Here is a 22854-nt window from a genome sequence, read left to right on the forward strand (position 1 = left end):
TAGCCATGCATAAAGTGAAAATTATTGCATTACTGGCAGCAAGGAAGATGTTTGGAGAACAAGGGGGAGGGCATCATGCCAACTCTGCCAGGTCAGATCCTACACACCATTCCAGTTTTTCTCAGAAGGTTCACTGTTAGCCACAGGTTTTTTTACAATGGCTTCTGTAGCAAGGGAGCCAAATTCAGGAGGACCCAAAACACCTAGAGGTTGGAGAGGCAGCAACCTATACTTTCCATAGAAAATACTCAGAGAAAACACCGCTGAAATGAGGAAGTTCACAGGGCTACTTGCAGATTAAATGAGGAAAGATGTGTATGGTTCCTGGCACATAGTAGCATTCCATAAATGGCTGCAAAGATGATAATATGAGTGATGCTTATAATTCAAAGGGATGGATGGGCACCACAACTAAGTATATTTATTCCTCTGTTAAATACATTATCTATCCATCTACCTCTCCAATCCCCACTCACACCCCTCAGCCCAGACCACAACCATCTCTGACCTGAACAACTGCTGTAGCCTCCTAACTGATCTCCCTGGTTGGCCGTCTATTCCCACCCCGGCCACCGCTCCTCACAGCAACCCAAGTGGAATTGAAAAGTTAAAAGCAAATCTGATCATGTCATTCCTCTGCTAAAATCCATTCAATGGCTTCCCTCTGCCCTGTGAATGACTCTGCAATTCTGTAGTATGGATTCCAGGCCCCTCGTGATGGTCTCTGTCCACACTCTCAACTGGTACCACCAGACATTCTGGTCCCTGATCACTCATGCTTTCCTCCACCTACCTCAGAGCTGTCCTGAGGGCTGTTTCTCTACCCAGAAAGCCCTCCATCCCCTCATCTTCTGGTTGTTCCAACTCATCCTTCAGATAACACCCTAATCTTCACCTCTATTAGGTAAACTTCACCTCCTCTGCCCTCAGACCAGAGGGACCTCCCATTACAGCATCTAGTAATGCCCTGGAACTCTCCTTAAAGCATTTTCCGCTCTTGTAATTTACTTAATGATCTGTTGTCATTTAATGCCTGCCTTTCCCATCAGACAGGAGGACAGGCTGTTTCTCTGTCTGGCTCACCTCTGTACCCTCAGTACCCAGCACAGTGCATGGCGTATGGTGAACGCTCAGTAAGAATCTGCCAGTTGACTGGCTAGTGAGAACGGACATGGAGGTACTGAAGCCAGGAGTTGGCACCTGTTCCTTGACACCTGGACAGAAATGCCACCTTCAGTTGCTAATCTGCCAGTAGAAATACCCTCTGCAGAAAAAAATCCTTGAATTTTTCAGCCACCCTGAAAAAGAACCAGCTGGTGAAGATTCCACTGTCCTCATTTCATTCATGGCCTGGCAATGATGACCAATGACCCACTCTGTGGCCAAAGTTATCCTCAAATCTGCATGAATGTAACCCTGACTGCAACAAGTCAGTCCCCTCAGTTGGCCAGGAAACAGCACATACAACTTAGGGAATTAGAGGAGAGCTTAATAAAGGGACTACCAATGTGTGGGCTGGGTGTAGAGAACACAAAAGCAATAGTCAGGCACTCCAGGGCCAGCAACAGCAAAGGGCCGGCCAGTTACCACTCACAGACTTTAAGAGGCCAGAGGCAGAAACAGTCACAAAACCTTGAAACAGCTGTGACTTTCAGCAGAGGCAAAGAGCCAACCTATGATAACCTCTGAGTGAGGGAGCTGAGAAAATCAATACCCTGACTTCATTCTTCCCTCATCCAACCCACACGAAGCCAAAAGGCAGGAGAGCCACTCAGGGTACAGCAAGGTAGTAGAGGCTTGAGAATGATCTAGGAGACAAACAGGAGGTATTCAGCACAGGCTGTCTCCTCTCTGAGGCTGGTGGTTAAGCTGTAGCGACAGAAGTGGAGTACAGAGGTCTGACTGTGTGAAAGCAGGTAGACATACTGGCTTGAATTGTGGCTGCCTTCCCACCTGAGGGGTCCGTGAGAACATGCCCTGACAAGCAGCGGGTTACCCTGGGAGTCTCTTGTGTTTTCCTCATCTGTCCTTCATACAGGCATCTGTGCAAGAGTGGCCTTCTTAAGAAAATGGCTCAGCAAGGTGCAAAGTAAAGCGTGGGCTTTGCAGAGACAAGCTCTGCCATTTTCCAGAAGTGCAAACTCAGGCAGATTACTTAGCTTCTATGAGCTCAACACCTTCATCTACACAATGGAGATACTAATGGAAACCATATCAGAGGGTTGGTGGGAGGACTAAATGAGATAAGGGAGGAAAGCGCTCCTCATATAGTTCCTGACTCCTAATAAGGGCGGCATGAATGTCGGCTACTCGTTATTACTATTATTATTAATTACAAAGTGCCCACCACAATAACAAAGTGCCTCAGTAAGTGCTAATACACGGTCACTTCCGACTGAGAAGTCGCCCACTGAGGGGGCCCGAACGTGGCCGGATCACACCCGGAGCTCCAGCTCCCAGCCCCGCCTTCCCCCCGCCCCCACCTCCGCGGACCACGAGTGCGGACTACCCGGGAAGGAGGTCGGGACAATGCGGGGAGAGATGCCAGCGGAGGTGAGGCGCGCGTCGCTCGCTGGCCTTCACGCAAGTAAAAGAGCGTCGCCGCCCGGGCGGACCTCCACTTAGCGCACCGCCGCCACCCGCCACGGCCCCAGCCCGTACTCACCCTCCAGGCCGCGGGCGGGAGGCCCCAGCACCCACAGCAGTACCGGCCACCAGCCGGGGAGCCACATGGCGCGGGGCGGGCGGTGGCCGGGACCACCACCCAGGCCGAAAGGCAACCTGCGTACGGCGACGCGCGTCGCGCTCCTAGCCAAATGAAGACTGAGTGAAGATAGTTTGGGAGCGCAGGCGCGAGCCCGCGCCGCCATCTTGACACCTGGAAGCCGCCGCGGGCGCCATCTTGGAGTCGGGCGGCCTGCTTCTGCCCTGTGCCCTGCGCCGTCGTTCGCTGTTGTTCCGACGCTCTTTTGGAGCTAAGCGCCAGACATTTGAGGTCAATTCGAACCTTTCTGACTTCCCATATCTTGGACAGGGTTTCTTCACGCGCGAATGGGGGTTAGGCTGCTGATAGCACACACCGCTCGGCCGGCGCTTCATTCCTGGCCGGAAAGGCCCCAAAAGCCTCCTAACAATGCCCCATCGAGATGCAAATCTTTGAAGCTTCTGTGTTACCCGTGCTACCCGGCCTTGGGTTGCCAGATAAAGTACAGGCTGCCCAGTTAAATTGAATTTCACAAAAACAACGAATAAGTTTTTACTGTAAGAGATATACGGAAATTCAAATGTAACAGTGTACCGTAATTTTATTTGCTGCATCTGGCAGCCTTAACCTTACTCAGGGCAGGAGGTTTCTGTTGGTTGGTTCGTTTTAACTAACCTTCAGGACAGTCTCCTACCTAAACCACCCCCCACAGCTGGGGCCTAGAGGTGGTGAAGCCACCAGGAGCATAAAGCTAGGAAAGGACCTGGGATGAAGACAGCATGAATGGGGATGAGAAGTATACAACTGTGGAACTTTGTTCCAGAGCAAAGGCACGGGGGGAGGAATCTAAGAGAATATTTTCAGAGGGAATGAAAAAGATGACCATCCTTGCCAGAAGTTAAAGGGGAGGGCCTCCTAAAAGAGAATAAAGCAAGTTTTGAGCAGCTACTAGTGTAAGTCACTGTGGAGAGTGCAGCTTTCAAACTTATTTTAAGAGGATCAAACTTATTTTAAAGAAATAGATTTCAAAGATCTTTATTTTGAACTACTGGTAAATACAACATTAAGAAGGCTTTTGGCTATATGGTGAAACCCGGCTTCAACGTTTATCATAGTATATGGTTGATCAAGTTATATAACTTAATCTGTAAAATGAGGATGAAATTATATAGAGTAATATGGATTAAGTAAGATGCAAAGTGATGAGCACAGTGCCTGATGCACAGTAAGCACTTCAAGGTAGTAGCCATTACTATTTGGATATGATTACAGTGAACTAACTAGAGTCCCCTTGTGCCCATCACAGATTCTTAAACCAGGAAGATGAATCATCAATTTGACCCCATGGAATATTCTTATATTCTAAATACCCTGCCATGATTTTGCTATAATAAATTCTGAGGAGGGGCCAGAAGGATCTGAGACAATGGCCAACGTGGGTGAGAAAGCCCACAGTTCTAGAGTTGATTACTACAGTTATTATTTGGCTAACTACCTTTCCTGCCCTCAACAGTGTAATAGGAAGCCTTTCCTTCTTTAACTTATTCTCTCCCTGTACCCTCCGTACCCCGATTCGAAGAAGCATGAAAAGCCAATAGAACAGAGGATTAAGGGGATTTAGTATTAATAAAAAGGTTGATTTGGCTCATCTGGACACTCCAATGTGGATGGCCTGTGGTTACTACTCCTTCCTGTTTATTATGTCTTGTGCTTTGTTTAGTGAGATACACTTGTGTTAGAATTATTGCATTTTGGTAAATACCACATATACACTTTTTTCTTTTATTGTTTCTTATTATTTATCCCTATAGCACCTGGTCTTCCTAGGTGGTCTCCCATCCAAGTACTACCCAGGCCCAACCCTGCTTGTTCAGGGTGGCATGGCTGTAGACCATAGACCATGGCTTCACTGGGGCATAAACCCAGGACCTTCTGCATGTAAAGCAGACGTGCTAACCACTACACTATGGAACCACATCCTATGTATACACTATCTAATGACTGTTCAGTAAATGTAGTCAACAGGCTAGAATGCATATTTGACAGTCTCACCACCAGGTGGCACATGCACTTATTGACCATGAGAAAATTGCCCTAAGGTTTGTCTTGAAACTGATTTTGTTTGGGGGTTGGAGGGAGAATTGGCATCATCCTTTTCCTTTGGCTGAAGTGAACTCTACACCAACACCATAAGGCCTAGAATTGTTCATACGAGAGTCTGATAATAATCGGAATTGTTATGCACAGCTACACACCTGCACTCCTGGTGTTTAGTTTGTCCCTCTTGATAGGTTTGCCCAGACTATGTTAATCTGATGAGTCATGAGGACCTCTCTTCTCTTTCTCGCTCCCTCTCTCTCTCAACAGACAAATACTTCCTTTAGTTTGGATCACTGTTCCAAAGATTGCCACAACAATATGCCTCATCCCACATGCTGTTCTACAAGTAATTTTGCCACAGCCCCATCAGTAGGTAGAATCTAATTCTTCCACCCTTAAATCTGGATGGGTATGTGATTCACATATAACCAACAGAATGTAACAGTTTATGAAGTGATCCAGTATGGCTTCTGGGGCTACACAGTTTTATCCCTTCTTGCTGGAAAATTTGCACTAGAGCCCAGAGCCACCAGGTAAGTAGTTGGACTGTCCTGAGGCTTCCATGCTCTGAGGAAGTTCAAACTATTTTGCATAGAGAAGCCTTGACACTACATGAAGAGAGAGGCCCACCGTCACCAGCTCATCACAGCACCCCTCTTCCAGGTTCAGCCACCATTGGATTACTAGTGCCTGAGAAGCCATAGCCAGAAATGCCCAGCTTGAGCTCTTCCAAAATTCCTGACCCACAGAAACAGATTTAAAAAATGTTGTGTGAAGTCACTAAGTTGTGGGTGATATTTTTACTAGAATAGATCATTTTATTTTGTAATGAAATACTTTTATATGAAGAAACTATTTCAATTAATCAGTACTTTGAGCATATATTCATAGTTCCAGGCTCTTTTCCCATTCTTATCTTTTTAATGCTGTATTTTGATGGACTTCAGTCGACCCAATGCATTCATTATTATTTCATCAATACTGGATATCCTTTACAGCTAATAACAAAAGATTAACCTGAGCTCCTTCAATAATTCAGTATCCTCCCAAGATATTTACTTTAGGTAGATCACAAAAATGTATAGTAGTTAAGAAAATTCTAAAAAATATATCATGGGCTCTTTCCCAACTTCGTCTACTTAGGGCACCCTAAGTTTCAGTCCTAACCAAAATCATGTTTTGATAAACATGACATGCTACCTGATAAAATCACAAATGTAAACCTCAACTCTAATAGATCTCTGCATTTCTAATCTGGGTACTAAGCCCTAGGCATTTATCTTTTCATTTCGGTGGTTTTCTCTCATTCGTATTTGACTCGTTAGAAAAGTGAAGCACAGAGAAAATGGCTCAATGTCAAAGTTTCTGACAGCTGAGGCTAGAATACCAAAGTGAATTCAAGACTTTTTATACTGTTGTATACAATCGGTAACTCATTTTAAATGGTATCACACTGTTAATACTTATGTAATAGCTCATGTAAATAAATTGTAAGTAAATTGATTGTATTTAAAAGCCAATGAGAAAGAGCCTATTGGGAAGGGTTTAAAATACAAGATAGAGGACAATCTCTAAGAAGAAAGTGGAAAAAGCCATCCAGAGAGGGAAAAACTTCAGAAAGAGGAAGATCTCCTCCATTGAAATAGGAAGGGATGAATGCAGGTAAGCCATTTTCTCTGTCAGAAAGAAAGGTGGTCTGCTGAGAGGGCCCATGGTGATATTTAAGTATCTAAAGAGATAGGAGAGTGGAAATCTGAAATAACTTGAATGATGAATGGCTTGAGAGCTAAGAATATAAAGAATTTCCTGGTAGTGTTGGGGATCCAGCTGTGACTGCAAAGCAATTTAGAGTGGCAAATGGCAGAGTTAAGCATTTTTCTTCAATAGCATTTATCAGCCTAGGAGTTATTGATAGTAAACAATTACTCCAGAAGTAGTGTTTTGCCAGGCTTGTGTGATGGAAAGACCAGGGGACAAGTTAGTTGAAAATAACGACAGTTGCTAATGTCTTTATCAGTATAGTTGAGTCTTAACATTATTTCGAAAGGGAAATTTTCATGAGTTGGCTATTTCTTAGGTATATGAGTACTTAAAATAACTTACAGTCATTTTTAATCAGTGTATTAGATATCTATTGCTGCATAACAAATTACCCCAAAACTTTGTGTCTGAAAACAGTAATAATCATTTATTATCTCATGTCATTTATGGGTTTCAGGAATTCCAGAGTGGCTTAGCTAGGTGTTCTGTCTCAGGGTCTCTCATGAGAGTCCAATTAAGATGTTGGCTGGGCTACCATCATTTGAAGGCAGATATGCTTCCAAGATGACAAGTTGACACTGACCATTGGCGGTAGGGCTCAGTTCTTAACTGTGTGCATCTCTCCATAGGACTGTTGTGTGTCCTCATGACACAACAGATGGCTCTACCCAGACCAAGTGATCTCAGAGAGCAACGCTAACACTGCAATATCTTTTATGGCCTATCCTCAGAAATCAGACATTATCATTTCTACAATATCCTCTTGGTTACACAGGTCACCATGTACAATGTAGGAGGGTACTACACAAGGGCATAAATGCCAGGAAGTGAGGATCATTAGAAGACATTGGAGGCTTGCTTACCACAACTAGTAAGATTTGGATTCCTATAGTATCCAAATACTGTTAACACTTGATTATGTCATAAATAACACTGTAATAAATAATATGAAAATAACATTAAACATACCTTTCCAAGCCACTACTTATCTAAGATGCACTTCCTTCCCTTTTCAATTCATCGCATCTGATTTTTCTGAGAAGCACTTGTGCTGACAACAGGATGTCATTTCCTTTGCTTTCTTTCTCACCTATCCTTTTTAAAATATACTTTGTTTACAAAATTTTTTTTAATATGCAGTGTCATTGAAAGGAGTCTTTGTTTCAGTATTTTGTAAAATAGCAATTCTAGAAAATGAAGGAAATTCTTCTAAAACCCATACACCCTAAAATTCATTCCCTAAATTGTCTTGCTAAGTCAGAAGACCTTTTTGAGTTTGGGACATCTTATCATACTATGGTTATGTCAAAATGACTGAGGAAACAAACTGGCTCCTACTAGCCAAATATGGAATATTTATGCATAAAAATGAATTAATTTCAATAGACAGATACATCGCATGTTAGAATACATGAGTTCATACTGATATAATTTTTGAACTAACCACCTTTGGAAGATGCTGGAGAACCAACTCATTCAGAAAACTGGTAAAAGGAAAAGGGCATTTATGTGCCTTTCCTGCACAAGTTTTATTTCAGGGTAACCAAATCTTTGATGAAGGGAAGATTTTCGGATAGAAATATTTGACCTAATTGATAAATGATAGAATTTTAAATTGCCACTTTGTAGCCCCTAATGAATTAAAGAAGCTAGGCCAAAAAAAAAAGGCTACTGTGATGGTTAATTTTATGTGTGAATTTGACCGGTGAAGGGATGCCCAGATAGCTGGTTAAACATTATTTCTGGGAGTGTCAGTGAGGGTGTCTCTGGAAGAGATTAGCATTTGAATCAGTAGGCTGAGAAAAGATGCAGGGGGGTATCATCCAGTTGGTTGAGAGTCTAAATGAAACAAAAAGGCGAGATAGGCCAATTTGTTTTTTTGCTTGAGCTGGAACATGCATCTTCTCTTGTCCTCAGACATTGGTGCCCTTGGGTCTCAGGCCTTCTGACTCTGACTGGGACTGGGACTTACATCATTGTCCCCCACCTACCTTAGGCTTTTGGACTGGGATTTATACAACTGGCTCCCCTGCTTCTCAGGGCTTTGACCTTCTGAATTACACCAGCTTTCCTGGTTTTCCTGCTTGCAAATGGCAGACCATTGGACTTCTTGGCCTCTTTAAAGTTCATGAGCCAACTCCTGTATCTTCTATCTACCTACCTACCTATTATCTATCTTTTATTGCTTCCCTCCCCCTCCCCCGGAAAACACTAATACAGCTACTAAAACCAGTAAGTGAAAAGCTGAAGAGGAATTTTAAAATGTATAAATCAGGCTAAGAACACCTAAACCCAGAGATCAACTTTAATATCATAAAAGACAACCAGTTATTATGGGCAAATTAATATGATGCAATAGGAAGTGCAAAAGACCATCTAAGATGACAAAAAATCAAACTGGAATCTCGTCACTCCTCTAGATCTCACTACCAGTTTACATAAAACACAGGGGTTAGAGAATTTAAAATAGCACCATGGGGATGCAATTAACAAAATCTAGAATTTGGGGGAAAGTGACCTAGTTTCTTCAACAAATAAATTACAAAGGGGTAAAAGAGAGATGTAATCCATATATAAGACTAAGAGACATATCAATTGAATGCAATTTGGGACCTTGTTTGGATCTCGAGTCAAACATTTATGTGACAAAAATTCTTAAGAAAATATTAGCAAACCAAATCCAGCAATATATAAAAGGATTTATACACTATGACCAAGTAGCATTTATCCTAAGAATGCAAGAGTAGCCTAACGTCCATAAATCTATTAATTTAATACACCATATCTCTAGAATAAACCAATTGGAGAATGAGAATAAACCATAGAGAAAAAGCATTTCACAAAATCTAATACCCATACATGATTGAAAAAACTCTCAAAAGGAACAAAAGGAACTTCCTCAATCTGTTAAGAACATCAACCATAAACATATAATTAACATCATACTTAATGATGAAAGATTGAATGTCTCCCCTAACATTTGGAAAGAAAGAATAACTGTCTTTATTCACAGGTGACATGATCTTGTATATAGAAGATCATATGGAAACTACCCAAAAACCTACCATGATAAGCGAGCTCATGAGCAAGGTTGCCAGATATAAGATCAATATACAAAAATAGATTGTATTTCTACATACTGGCAACAAACAATACCAAAGTGAAATAAAGAAAGCAATTCCATTCACAGTATCATCTAAAATAATAACATAGGAATAAATTCAACAAAAGAATAGGTTCTGTACACTGAAAACTATAAAACATTGCTGAGAGAAATCAAGGAAGATCTAGATATACCATGACCATGGATTTGAATATTGTTATGATGTCACATTTCTCCAAATTGATCAAGTGGCGCAATATAATTCCTAAAAAAAAAAAAAAAAAAATCAGGGATTTTGTGGAAATTATGGTCAAATTTATCCACAAATTTATCCGTAAATCTATTTGGAAACACAAAGGTTGAAAGAACCAAAACAATGGGTGAGATGTTTTGGTATGTAAATTATGCTTCAATCAAGAGAATAACAACTAAAGATGTTTTTTATGATTATGAGACAATCAGGACAGTTTTAATATTGTGTACCTAATTATATTAGGAATTACTCTTTAAAAGCATATTCAACATTGTATTGGAAGTCTTAGCCACAGCAATAAGACAAGAAAGAGAAATAAAAGGCATCTGAATTGGAAAGGAATAAGTAAAACTCATTGTTTGCCAATGACATACTATATATAGAGAACCCTAAAGATTCCACCCAAAAACTGTTATAACTAATTAGTGAATTCAGTAAAGTAGCAGGTTACAAAATAAATATTCAGACATCAGTGGCATTTTTATACAGTAATGATAAACTTTCAGAAAGAGAAATTAAGAAAACAATCCCACTTGCAATTGCATCAAAAACTATAAAATACCTAGGAATCAAATTAACCAAGAAGGTAGAAGACGTGTTTTCAGAAAATGTCAATGAAAAAAATTGAAGAAGATACAAATAAATGAAAGCATATACCCTGCTCACGGGTAGAAGAATCAACATCATTAAAATGGCTATACTACCCAAAGCAATCTATAGATTCAATGCGATCCCTATAAAAATACCAATGGGATTTTTCAGAAAGCTAGAACAAAAAAAATCCTAAAATTTATATGGAGCCATTAAGAAAAACCCGAATAGCCGTGGCAATAATGAGAAAGAACAAAGTTGGAGGTATCACCTTACCTGATATCAAACTATACTACAAGGGTACAGTAATCAAAGCATACAAGCATAAAAACAGATACATCAATCAATGGAACAGAATAGAGAGCCCAGAAATAAATCCATGCCTACACACTCACTTAATATATGACAAAGATAATATACAAAGGGGGGAAAGACAGTATCTGCGATAAATGGTGTTGGGAAAATTGAACAGATAAATGCAAAAAAAAAAAGAAACTGGACCACCTTCTTACACTGTTTACAAGAACAGACTCAAAATGGATTAAAGACTTAAATGTAAGACCTGAAACCATAAAATTTCTAGAAGAAAATATAGGCAGTAAACTCTCTATTACTCACAGGAATTTCTTTTCAGATATAGCTCCTCAGGCAAGGGAAACACAAGAAAAAAATAAACAAATGGGACAATATCAAACTAAAAAGTTTTTGTACAACAAAGAAAACCATCAACAAAAAGACAACTGGCTGGGAGAAGGTATTTGCTAATGATACATCTGATAAGGGGTTAATATCCAAAATATACAAAGAACTTATACAACAAGAAAAAACAAACAACCCAATTAAAAAATGGGCAGAAGACTTGGGCAGATACTTCTCTAAAAAGGAAATATAGATGGCTAATAGACATATGAAAAGATGCTCAAGGTTGCTAATCATCAGAAAAATGCAAATTAAAACCACAATGATTTACCACTTCATACCTGTCAGAATGGGTATCATCAATTAATCAAAACACAGCAAATGTTGGTGAGGTTTCGAAGAAAAGGGAACCCTCATACATTGTTGGTGGGATTGCAAATTGGTATAGCCACTATGGAAAACAGTACAGAGGTTTCTCAAAAAATTAAAAATGGATATACCTTTTGACCCAGCAATTGTACTTCTGGATATTTATCCAAAGAAAACCAAAACAATAATTTGTCAAGATCTGTGCACTCCAATATTCATGGCAGCACAATTTGCAATGGCAAGATATGGAAGCAACCTGAATGCCCATCAACAGACAATTGGATAAAGAAATTATGGTTCGCGTATACAATGGAAATTACTCAGCCATTAAAAAAAATGAAAACCTACTACTTTCAATGACATGGATGGGCCTAGAGGTTATTATGCTGAGTGAAATGTCAGATAGAGAAAGATAAATATCATATGATTTCACTTACATACAGAATCTAAAGAAAACTAATCAAAAAGACTCACAAATACAGTGGACAATTTGGTGACAGAGGGGAGAGGGGTTGTGGGGCTAGTAGAATGGAATGAAGGGCTAAAGTACAAATTAGTAGTTGATAGATGGTCATGGGTACAGGGAACATGGCAGAGGGAATGCAGTTATGAACTATATAGATGTCTAACTAATGTACTATATACTTGAAATGAATTCAAATTTTTTTAAAAAAGTGAAGTGGTATCATGTTTATATTTTAGAAAGTCTTTAGTTTTAATATATATATTGAAATACTTTAGGATGCCATGACTTGGAAAATTTTGTTTCAAAATAATTGAGGGGGATAAAAATCAGATTGAGATATAGATGAAAAAAGATCTTGAATTTTTAATTACTAAAGTTTGATAATGGTCAGTCATATAGAGGGTTATTACACTTTATATTTATTAAATTTTGCATATGTTTAAAATTTCCAAAATAAAACAATTCTTAAAAGATTTTTTCATATTCTTTTGACAATCCTATAGTTACTTAAAAATAAATTCTATGAGTTTCAGTCATCAGCCATTCTGCACCTGGCATACTGAGGACACATAATACTATGTAGTTCTTTCTTTATGTGACAGAGGAAGCACAACCACCAAAGTAGTTCCCAACATGATTTAAAAGCCAGCATTATCACAAGTTATGATCTTTTACCTGATATTTCTAAGCTTATAGAGAATGTACAATAACCAGTTTTCCTGGTGAAATTTATCTAAAAACTAGCCCAGAGCTTAAGATTAGGCAGACGGGCTGTAGTTTCACTAGCTCTGTGCTAAAATTAATTAGCTAATTTGAGAGATGAAGCATGTTAAAATAGCAATTCAGGATGAATAAAAACTGGCATTATATTGTTTAAGTTCTACATATTAAGGCACTTGTCTTCTACTATGGCTTCCTTGTTCAGTATGTGAGCTGCCACGCCATAAAGCAGATGCTCGATAATTACTAAGATTTGCTGAATTTATTAAGCCTGTTGAAAGCTTGGGAAAATTACTAATTAAAATGGTCTTTTACTTAAATAATAAATTCTTTACATTCAAGAGTGGTTCCAATACCTGTTAGAATGGCTACTATCAAAAAACAAGAAATAACAAGACAATTCAAAGAAAATAAGATCCATTTGGGGGGCGGGGTAATTAAAGAAGGAAGAAAAAAAAGATCTATTTATAAGTTAGAATTTAAAATGATAAATATATAAATATTACTATTTTGAGAAAAACAAGAAGTACAAAGGGGCAGATTTCAGAAAGCTCAATCCGAGAAAAATATAAGATCCAGAGTTATAAAAAAAAATTTATCATTTACCATTCCCCTACTTGGAAAATACTCTGCTAAGAAATAAAGTGGTAAACTCTGTTGTTTTTTAAGTAATGACTTTATTAATAAATATACATCCATATGATAATGTAGATACAAATCATGAACACTACTCCATTCCCATACACATAATTGCACACGAGTAGCTCAAGTTCATGGACATAAAATCATACACAGTATCTATTCAGACTTTTTACAGCAGAGGACAGCGTGCTTATATCAGTTAATTGGTAATTATCTTCTCCATAATTATCTGTGGAAAAAGGAAATTGTGAAACTTAAAGAATCAAAGTGGTCTGATTACTATAAGTCACATACTTGATTTGCTATAGCATTAAATTTTCCAAAAATTAAATAGATTATATGTGAGAGTACAGATTTATCTACTTGGGGGTAGAGAGGAAAAAGCAAAGGAAAGATTTAGATATACTCTATAGTTTAATAGGATATAGTTAAGCTATAACAAAAACAGAAACCTAATAGTATTAAAATATTTTATATCCAAGAAAAGAAGTTTTGAACAACTGTTGAGAATTTCTATATTTCACTGTAAAAGGATCATGAAGTTTTACTGCATATAGAGACAATGACTGACAGAGTAGCAGTTATCAATAGCCCCTGAATTGTTTTTTTAAAGCTTCTTAGAATATAAAAGGTTTGTTTTTTTTTCCTTTAGTTCATACACTGGTTTTTCTTACACTGGATGGATCACTTTTAACCTAATAAATGGATCCAGATAATTTTTCCTCAATTCAAACCCTATTCTTATTTCATGAAAATATACATGTAGAGTCACACAAATATCAGTTTGGAATGAATATTACATTAACAGATGTTGATTTTAAAAAGAAATAAAAATATAAAGAATTTTTTAGTCTAATTGAAACACTGATTTTAAAAATGTCCCCAAATATTAAAAATTAAGCAAATACTTTTCTTCCAATATAATGTACCAGAATTTTTTTTAATATCCAGTGCAAAACTCCAAAGATAGTATCAAAATCATCCCATACTAAAGATTAGTTATTCAAGGTTATATGTCAAAAAAGGAAAATTTCATGTCTTAGCTCCTTATGTTAATATAATAAATAACACATGTTAAAATATTTTTGGAAAGAAAAAAGTAAAGCAAACTTTCTTGAACAGATTATTTTCTGACCAACAGTTTTAACATAGAATAGTGAAATCTGTTTCGTGAGGAAGAAAATTACACAATATAAAATTAGTAATTTACCTTTAAAGGAATAATCAGACAATGGGAGGAAAAGGCCTGTTTTCTCCAACTGATTATTAAAGTATATAGGCATTTGTTTAACATGCTATTTCAGTGTTTATCATGACAAGAGACAGTGTTACAAAAGATGCACAATGTAGTTTTTAGATTATAGAGAAGTAAAAGTATTTTATATTTTAAAGACTTATCACTTAGATTTCTCTTCAGCATGGCACCAATAAACTGTTCACAAAGAGAAAAGGAAGTAGAATCAGGAGATGCTCATCAGCATACAGATCTAATACTGCTCCCGTGAACAGAAAATTCAGCTTTCTAAACGATGTTATCCATCACAACTATAGCCATTTGCCTGATTTTTTTCCTGGGACACAGTTCCTGATAAGAATAAACACTGTTATGAACATACTTCCTTTAGTTGATTTCACCATTTCATTAACATGTATACAAAATTCATTATACAGTAATACACCTGCTTTATCTTCTGACACACAGCACAGCACCACTATGTAGATGTGCTGGAAGATGGAGAAAGGGGGAGAATGGGTGTAGGAAAGGGCAGGGAAAAGGGGAAGGTTATGTATAACAAAATCAGGAATCAAAATAAACTGAAAGGGCAATGTCAAACAGACATAGCAAAAACAACAGGCAACCAAGTCCTTGACAGCAGTTTATATTATTATAAGGTAGAACATTTAATTAAACTGTTTTTAGGATCAAAAGAGGATTTCTAAGCAGCCAACTGCTGAACATCATCTTAAGAAATAGCTAAATGACAGATACGTAATAAAAGTGGGTAAACATATGAATAAAGATGTAAGCTTTTGTGTGTGTCAGAAGTTATGCTGTTCTGAGTAAATTATTAAAATTTTATATTGTAAGCTTCTGAAAGAAGAAACTCGTGTAGCAATTTAGCTGCCAGAATGTTACAACTGATAATGTAGTCATCCAACATTGTTCTCTATCTATGGTTTGTGCAAAGCTAACATTGTTGAGGTCACTGTCTTAGATGCCAGTGCACACACAGTCCCCACATACAATGCAACACCTCTTACTGTAAAGAGCAGCATAAAGTCCAGCTCATTGTGTCAGGCATCACTGGAACACCTGAAGGCTTGCTGCTTTTTTCCTGATAAAAAAGGTACGAAACATGACATCCATTTGCAATCAGAGTTTGCATTAACTGAGAGCAAGCCCAAACAACACAATATGCGCTTTTAAACTTTTAATTATTTTAAAAGCTTTTGGGTCCTGCAAATCTACATAATAATCTCAAAGGCATTTACAATCGCAAATACATACATTGAAACTTTAAAGTTCAGTGGAATTTTCTTTCAAATCCAGAGTTTATAATAGTTTATTTAGAACAAACTCAGAATAAATAAAATGTATATTAACAAACAATATTACTTTCAGAAATGGAGGAGAGATTTCTCTCTGTCCCTAATATACATATCTACCCAATACTTTTTTTCTTTTCTATTTATCTTGCTTCTAAAGCAAACACTGTTGGAAAAAATTTCCTTTTGGATTAAGTGGTCTCACTGGAGCCACACTTAGATTTTTAATTAAACTAACCAACATATTTTGTACATTTCATGCATAGATGGATTCCTATATATTTCTTAATGTTTGTGTTCTGACACTCAGAAAACTGCATTTTGTTAATACCAGTTTTACAGTCTACCATTCAATTCGTGTCCTTTGGTAGATATAAACCTGAAACCACAGTATGTGTTAATACAATGGGACAATTTCTCAGGAAAAAAAATTAAAAACATTCTTAATAAATGAACAATAATCTTTTAAGCATAATGCTTTAAAACTATATGAAAGGCAAAATGTAGTGGATACAGCTACATGCAGACCTTAAGAATGTTTCTTTTTCTAATATATTAAATATGCTATTCTCAGAATGCATTATATTTCACCAAAAATGTAATGTGCAGTTTTTATTAAAAAGTTTAATTTTCTTGTAAATATGAATTGTTTGTAGTGTTTGGTATATATGCTCTTGGTATATAGGCAATTAAAAAATACACAACCTATCATTGGTGAAAGGCAAACACTAAAGAATTCCTTTAGGAACAATGGTTAAATCAAGTAATGCCATTTAGATCAATAAATAAGAAGCTGCTTAAACCTAGAACATTAAAAATAAGATTTTTAATATCTGAAGTCTATGTAAATGCCAAAGCATACAAATATTTATGTCCTGTCTCGTGAAAATAAATGTTACAAAAACTCACAGCCATACCTCAAAAAATCCTGAATCATTAGTTTGCTTTGTTCTTTCAGTTAAAAATACCTTAGATATTATCTTTATTATATTGTAGGCTTACTTCACAAACTAATAAGTATAAAGGTTTATTATTTAGCACATAAATCATCTATTTAGAATGGTCCAAAAGTAGTTACAAAATACGAGACACAACCATAACTCTAAAGGAAAAGCAGAAATGATTTAGTTAGGTGTTATACTTGAATCTATGTACAAACTCAATGCCACTGCTCATGCCCTGAGTGCATCTGTCAGCATATGGCAGCTTCTGAGCAAAAGCAAGGGGGGAAAAAACCAAATGAGAAAACAAATTTGGAAAGCCCAGGCCATAAAATTGTGTATGTCAAAATAAAACCAAGAAGCTTTGGGATTATTCACAATCTTCCTTCTAAACCTGGCCTTACTTTCCTGCCTCATTCACTCACTGGGTGGCTTGACTTCACTGCTGGTTTCCTCTACCCCATGAACTGCTCTGCCGTGCATCATAGGGTAAGGAAAAGCAGCAGTGCCACAGCCATAACCAAGGTCAGCAAGACGGGATAGAGCTTTAATGCTACCTGGAGGTCTCCCTGGGCTGACTTTGTATCCCGCAGCTTTGGTTGTACCCAAAGGTCTGCCTGGACTTGTCTTAAATCCAGCTGCTTTGGTGGTTCCCAGGGGTCTGCCTGTGCTGGTCCGGTATCCTGCTGATTTGGTGGTTCCCGAAGGCCGGCCACGCTTACCAGATCGATTGAGATTTTTCTTTTTCTTTAGTTCATCTTTTATCTCTATGCTTCTGCCACTTGTAGTCTGCAAATGTGTTTCATTTAATGGGTCTTGCCTCTGACAAGCCATTGGTTTGTGGCTGACTGTGTGGCTGTACTTGCTTTGCTGGGAGGAATATATGTCAAACTGATCGGCAGCTCTCATGGCATCTTCACTGAGGCAGGAAGGCTTGCCAGGCCCACAGAAAGCAGGATTACTGCTGGCAACAGGATGCATCATTTTCTACCAAAAATAAAAGACAAATATGCATAAATATACATAAACAAATATATATCTGTATGACAGCAGTCAGTGGGAAAATAGTCTATCTTCCAACAACTATGCTCCCTAAACTCAAGCTAACACGCAGAACTCCAGAGCACTTTGAAACAAACACACATCAGCAAATAAAGATATTCATTTTTCTCAATTTAAATACAAGAAGGGACAAATGCCATACAAATTCAACTATATTACTAATTTAGTAGCCATAATGTTCTCTGCTTAGGAACTGGAAATATATATAGATAGAAAATCTGTTGTCTTTTATAGGCTCTTTTCTTTTAGAATACTAAACACCAAAAGGAACACAAAAAAGACAAAAACTCTTATTAATATGATTCTGTTTTATTTCAATTTGCTGAACATCCTTAGAATGTCTCCCTTTGAGCTTTCATTACATTTTTCACATGTATACTTTTGATCTGGTCAGTTTTCGCAAGATGAACACTTCCTCATGATTATCATAATTTATTATTTATACAGAATCCTAAGTGTATGTTACACTTTATAACAGATGGAATGTGCCAAGCAAAGAACATAATCTCTTGGCCTAAGGTATTGACTTCCTTCAAACTACTCTATCCAAACAGGAGGCAGTATCAAGAGTAACCAAAGGTTAAAAATGAGTGAACATTTATACAAACAATTGAGACTTACACTACAAATATATGGGTAATAACAATAATAAAATACTCCCTGTTTTGAAGATATGGTTATCAAGACAGTAAGTTGAATATACAACACTGTTTTCTCCCTCGACCATAAATATAGTGTAGAACCTTTCCCCTTATAAGAGCTCTGTGACTTATTAACAATCAAAGTCTCTGTTTTGTCTGTGAGGACATCCCTGTGATCTTTCTTCTCTTTTCTTTTTATAAAGGACGTATTCCAAACACTGCCATAACAAGCCAGCCCTAGTCATATAGTTAAGAAACACGGTAAATGGCATTTACATATAATAGAGTATTATGTTTAAAAAAGATAAGGGTACCAATTCAGATTTAGAAGAGTCACAAATGCATATTAAGGTCTAGTCCCAAGTTGTTAGATGCTTCTCTATATCCTTTGTATACCAAAACTGCTCCAAAACTTCATGAAAATAGTTACTGCCAGAGGCTAAAAACAGATAATTAATGTGAGCCAAAACCACTGCAAATTTATTTCAGTTTATAAAGGCAAAAAGAAATGGGAATCAAGTCATATAATTGAATTGTTTAATTACTAAGTATTTGCTAAGAATCAACAGATATAGAGCTGTTGGCCATAGCTTAAAGTCTTAACTATGAAGGAAAAACACCTTAAATGAGAAGCTACTTGTTTATAGCAGAAGCTTGGTAAAAAACATAAATCAAGACTAAGCTAAACAAAAATATTAAAAGGAGTAATTCTTCACTCATTCTCAAAGGATATAACAAGAACTAGTTTATTATCACTAACTCAAATTCTAATTTCAGATGAGAAATCAAGAGAGATCATCAAGATGTGTTCCAAATGTAGTATTAATCGAAAGCGAAGTTTGTGTCAGGTAGTTGTACGTAATCATCACCACAACTCTTTAAAGGAACATACTCTTATTAACTCTGTTTTACAGAAACTGAGGCACAGACTTTAAGCAACTTGCCAAGGTCACACTTAGGAAATGGTAAAGCCAAATATGAATTCAGATAATCTAACTTCAGAACCAACAATGTCAGTAAAGTATACTAGGGTTTCTCAATAGTAGCAGTATTATTTGGGTCATCTAATTCTTTGTTGTGGAGGGTTGTCCTGTGCACTGTAAAATACTTAGCAGCAGCATCCCAGGTCTCTACCCATAGGTGTCAGTAGCTAACCTTTTCTCAACTTGTGACGACCAAAAATTTCTCCAGATATTGCCAAATAGTCTTTAGAGGGCAAAATCCATCCCTTACAATGAGAATCACTGAGCTATGCTAAAATGAAAACATGGGACCCAATTTAAAATACTCCCAAGTTTTTATTCACCTCTTTAGCTACTACCTCTCCACACACCCACAAAAACCTTTCTGTTGATAAAACATTTACAAATAGATTTGTTTCCCAGAGTGAAGAAAAGCCAATGTTGGGATCTGTGAAGTGACCAACCACATTCCTCTCCCCTCCAAGTTATAAACTGATTGGGAAATATACACACAAATTAGATAGGAATCAAAACATTAGTTTATTTCCAAGAAAGCTGGACCAGAGACCAAGTGCAAATACAAAATAAAAAACAAACAAAAAACCACAGTCAGACCTTTGAACAGAAGATTATAAAGAAAAGGTGACTCCTTTTTCAATTTTATTAGTCAGAAATCACCCTGTTTGAAAGCTCTATTAAAAAATAGTAGAAAGGTCCAAGTTCTCTTCCACAGGTGGCACGGCCAGTAAAAAGAGAAAATTTTCTTTCTACAATCTGCTTCACTGCTTTTATAGTTCATGTCTTTTAAGTTCCTATCACTAACTTACCAAAACCTTTCCTCTGGACCTTACTTTCTTTAACTTCATCTTCTCTTAATATATCAGAACACAAACCATCTATTAGCACTCAGGATATATGGAATCTGCTTACATATGTTAGGCTTTTAGAGGCAAGAAGCTGCCATATATCCTGTATTCAGATATGAACAAACTGAAAAACAACAACAACATACTATTAAAAAGTAGACCTGCAATTTTTTTTAAAACAATGCACCCATCTCCAATTTCTTTAATCTTTTCCAGGAATTTATGAATTAGGTTTGTATCATATTAATGTACTTCTGATGAAGGTCACATTTATTGAGGTCCAACTCCATGCAAAACACTATTCTAAGCACTAAAACACAAAATAGGAGTAAGGCTGTTTATCCCAATGGAAAGACAATGACACACTTAAAGAATATATCTAAATGGCAAGTCTTCTATGTGTTTTGTGGTTTCCCTACTGCTGCCAAGAAATCGAATAGTATTCTGGCTTTCTCGATAAATGAGTAACAACACCTAGGTAAGAAATTTATTGACAATTACCCATGTCAACAGTTAACTAAAAAAGCAAACAAAGCTAAAACCAATCCTTATTTACTTTCAGATTTCAACCTGTTGAGACAGCAGTCAGCACCTTTAGATCCTTGTGTGTGTGAATTTATATATATTTATATGCAGTATTTACATATACAAGCATTAATTCTATATTTAATGCTTCCCTAGTCCCACTTCAGGCAGCTAACTGTTCTTTCTTCAAAGACTCTTCTCATAGTAGAGTAGAGTTCACTGAGGGGTATGCAGGGCACATTTCTTACAAGTCAGAATGAATACTACATTTCTAGAAAGTGTGCACTAATGAAAGCCAAGAATTACAGAACAGACTGTGTAGACTACCAAAGATTAATTATCTTCTAAAATGATTCACTGAATGTAAGGGCGCCAGCTAAGAGCTTCTATATATTTTAACTAAAACTAAATTGGAATTTTTAAAGCATGTGCTAGTAGTACCTGCCATTCCTGAAACTGTTCTACTATGTGTCTAACCCCTCAAGTTTTTTGGTGAGCCGTTATTTATGAAATAAGTCCTTTCCCTTCTCTTGAACGTGGCAATCACTGCCAACATGAAGAACTATAACTATTTTTAATAACTTCACAAAACATTCATGAAGCCTTCTAAACACGGAGAAAATTTTCATTTCAAGAATTCTAAGTCTTGCTTTCTTCCAAAGATCAAATATCACATAATTCTCGGATATTTATTTCAGGTCATTTGGCTCTAACAATTACACAGATCCACAGACAATTTTACTATTCTAAATGCAAGTCCATTTGTGGCCCACCTCAATCACCCAGAAAGTCTATTCAGCAAAGACCGAAACAAATGCCTGTAGCCACGCATCCTGCTCCACTATGGAAAGTTTTGATACTAGAACATAAATAACGGCCTTCTTTGTCTTCCCTCTACTCCTTAATTGTGCCCCACAGCGCAGTTTCGCCGGTGCAAGAATCCTTAGTTGACACGAGGCGTTTAGCAATGTATTTATTACCTGTTATGCCCGAAAGAGATTATTAATGTATCAGCAATAACAACTTTGCAGATGATACACACCCACACTAGAGAAACGGCTGTATACCCTCCAATAATCAAGATTCCTAACCCGCTGTCGATGCACTTCGAGTTCGGCAAGCTGTATAAGTCTACAGGCCACTCCATCTAGACGTCCATATCGAAGCTGGCAGGCTTTAATTTAAAGTGGGGAGGGAAGACTGCTGATTTTGACCTCTCTAAGAAAAGAAAGCGTGACTCCCTCCCCGCCCCCAACTCACTCCCTCCGCAAGAGGAATTTCCCCCCAATAATGGCACCAAGCCGAGGGAAGCGCAGCCTACGTCCCGGGCCCCTCCTCTTGCTCCGGGCTAGGCCAGAGCCCCTCCACAGGGACGGGTCGGAGACCTTTTCTCACCAGCTGGCAAACCCCCTATCTTGCCGGCTCGTAGCCTTCTCCACGAGCGCTCGCAGCGGGGACTCTGCTCCTATCCAAGCTGACAACCCCCCGCACGCCCACATACCTCAGCAGCTAGTAGCCCGGCCCCTTAGCGCGCCCAGGGGCTGCCCATCGGCTGGGAACCTTCACGCTGGCGCCGCTTTCTTCCCAGCCCCGCCGCCTCTGCACTGCGCGAGGAAGAGCGCAAAACAGGGACAGACTGGGCGGCGGCGGAGAGGTGGACGCTGGCTCTCGGCTCTAGCCGCTGGCTCCCGGGTCCGGGCGCGACCACTGTTCACGGTCCTGCCCCGGACGCAAGAGGAAGAGGCCGCCACAGCCCTGTGCTGCTAGGAGAGGGACGTGCGCGAACTCGCGAGGACTACGCATGCGCACGCACACGCACACGCACATCGCGAGATCCAATCTCCCGCCGAGGACCAGCACGCAAGCTCGAGGAAGGTAGCCTAGGAAGCCAGGCTGCGCTTGCGCTTCGTGGAGACCGTCGTGGGGACCAATAGGAGTGGGGCTTAGACCCGAGCTTCTTGC

The 22854-nt window shown here is 38.3% G+C and overlaps 1 protein-coding gene across 10 annotated transcripts in view; it reads right to left on the reverse strand.

The window, feature by feature from the left end:
• The window catches only part of CUNH5orf24 (chromosome unknown C5orf24 homolog), a 32717-nt gene extending 10041 nt beyond the window's left edge, over positions 1-22676 (reverse strand). For 2 of the 10 annotated variants that reach the window (XM_036224291.1, XM_036224290.1), the window contains exons 1-2: positions 21935-22172; positions 17394-17823 (exon numbers count right to left, since the gene is read on the reverse strand). In XM_036224291.1, coding sequence (XP_036080184.1) covers positions 17394-17823; positions 21935-22039 — 535 coding nt within the window. In that variant the 5' untranslated portion in view covers positions 22040-22172. Of the gene's footprint in view, positions 1-2665; positions 4649-9793; positions 9934-13363; positions 15685-17393; positions 17824-21934; positions 22186-22277; positions 22315-22393 lie in introns of those variants that run through there. The other 8 variants (XM_016137684.2, XM_016137683.2, XM_016137686.2 and 5 more) reach the window with 8 other exon arrangements.
• Positions 22677-22854: the final 178 nt, after the last annotated feature.

This window comes from Rousettus aegyptiacus, unplaced genomic scaffold (genome assembly GCF_014176215.1).
Source record: "Rousettus aegyptiacus isolate mRouAeg1 unplaced genomic scaffold, mRouAeg1.p scaffold_m13_p_7, whole genome shotgun sequence".
NCBI classification, from domain to species: Eukaryota; Metazoa; Chordata; class Mammalia; order Chiroptera; family Pteropodidae; genus Rousettus; species Rousettus aegyptiacus.